The 1,781-nt window shown below is 42.8% G+C and overlaps 1 protein-coding gene across 1 annotated transcript in view; it reads right to left on the bottom strand.

The window, feature by feature from the left end:
- Positions 1 to 1,740, bottom strand: part of LOC109962178 (solute carrier family 25 member 47-A-like) — a 4,011-nt gene extending 2,271 nt beyond the window's left edge. Inside the window, 2 exon segments of the mRNA XM_020603653.1 lie at positions 222 to 410; positions 1,732 to 1,740. Of these exon segments, the coding sequence (XP_020459309.1) occupies positions 222 to 410; positions 1,732 to 1,740 (198 nt within the window).
- Between the last annotated feature and the right edge of the window lie 41 nt (positions 1,741 to 1,781).

Here is a 1,781-nt window from a genome sequence, read left to right as displayed (position 1 = left end):
TCTTTGCTTAGACTGCTGCCCCCACGACCCGGTCCCGGATAAGCGGAGGAAAATGGATGGATGGATGGATAGCCACATTTGCCAGTGAGCCGAAACACTTTATGATTCAACACTTTTCAGCTGGTTTGTAAAACTGTCTCCATTACCTGAACAATAGTCCGTGGCTTACCAGACTGGAAGACTGCTAATGTGATATTTGGACCACAACCAGCTCCTCACACCCGGCTCAGACACTGCAGGCCGCTCCTGTATGTGCCAAACATCCCAGAGAAAGTCAAGGTAATGGGTAAGAACACGCCTTTGAAGAAGCCATGCACCCAATGGAGAAAGAGGGAACAGAAACCAGTGAAAAGAGATGCAACGCAAACAGCCAAAGTGAGGTGATAATGCGCAGGTACCCTGAATATTGTCTTTCCAAGAAAGTTGTCAAAAATGTGTAGCTTACATGTTGTTACACTCAAGCATAAAACTAGTAGAGCAGATTGAATTGTAAGTTCTAACACAGTGTGTAGTGTGAATGTTAAACTGAGGCAGACTAGCACAGGACCATGGGCTTGTTAACAGATAACAGATAGCTGTAAGTTATTGACTGTTGTTTGAAAGGTTCAACAGAGTATACTGATGAAGAGTTGTGTTGGGTGTGTGGGTGAAGGCAAAGAGGGGGTGTGAAGCACTGGAACACACTGACCAATGGCCCTGTAGACTTGCCTTCACACCTACACCAACACAGAACTTGTACTGTTGTTGGTGGTGGCTCTGTGCTGTTGTTAGTGGTGTATTTTTCTATTGAGCTGCCGATTAAACAGCTGATCAGGCCTGGCTTTTAGAGGTAACTGCTAAAGGCTAAAAACCATTATAAAGCCTCATCCGGTTCTTTCAAACCAGGAACTCAGAGGGACGACTCAGACCACTTGAGTATATAAAAAATATATCCGTGCTGGTTTATTCAAAAAGTCACAGGCAAGAATCCACACTTCCAGTCCAGAGATCTTCCAAACCCCCAGCCTGCCAAAGCAGCCCGGAAGCAGGAAGACCCCGAACCAAGCATTGCTATACAATATTAATCCTTTCTGGGCTGTCGAACCGTGACGTCACCTGATAAGCAAGCCTTGCAGCTGCCATAACGTTTAGCCAAAACATGAGGAAAAGTCAAGGTGCGTGACTGTTGTTTTCGTGGTGTGTATCTAAAACAATTGGACATAACCTTACACAGTAAGACAAATATTAAGACTAGCATTACAGTTGACACTAACAGCAGTTTTCCTGTAACCTTGAAGTGCCTGCAGTCTGCACTAAACATTCATAGACAACAAATCTCTGAATATCTATCTAACTAAAAAATAACCTAACAATTCCCCCTTTCGACACGACCAAAATCGTGTCGAACTAAATCAATGTCCCAGTTTCCCCAGATGAAGCTACCTAGCATTTCGAGAGGTGAGTGGTCCCCCACCTAGCCACCCCCTCAAGGGTAAACTACAGAGCTGAGTACTCCAGGGAAAAATGAACTGAAAACACAACAAGGGCAACAGCATGTAAGCAGGTACTTCATTGCAGTGACCTCTATATGTATGCCCTATGTGTAAGCTGATTAAATGCAATTAAGAGCCATGGAGTGGACATAATTATGGAAAAGTATAAACATCATGTGTGGCAAACTTTCATTGGTTAATCCTAACATTAGGGGGTAACTAATACATGAAAAACAACAAAGATTTTATTACATCCTACCTTATTCATGAACACCACTCAATAATAAGAATTTAAATAAATAAATAAAT

The sequence above is a fragment of the Monopterus albus genome, unplaced genomic scaffold, assembly GCF_001952655.1.
Source record: "Monopterus albus unplaced genomic scaffold, M_albus_1.0 scaffold62.1, whole genome shotgun sequence".
NCBI lineage: Eukaryota > Metazoa > Chordata > Actinopteri > Synbranchiformes > Synbranchidae > Monopterus > Monopterus albus.
The sequence above is the reverse complement of the archived record's forward strand: the minus strand, read 5'-3'. Positions and strand labels throughout refer to the sequence as shown.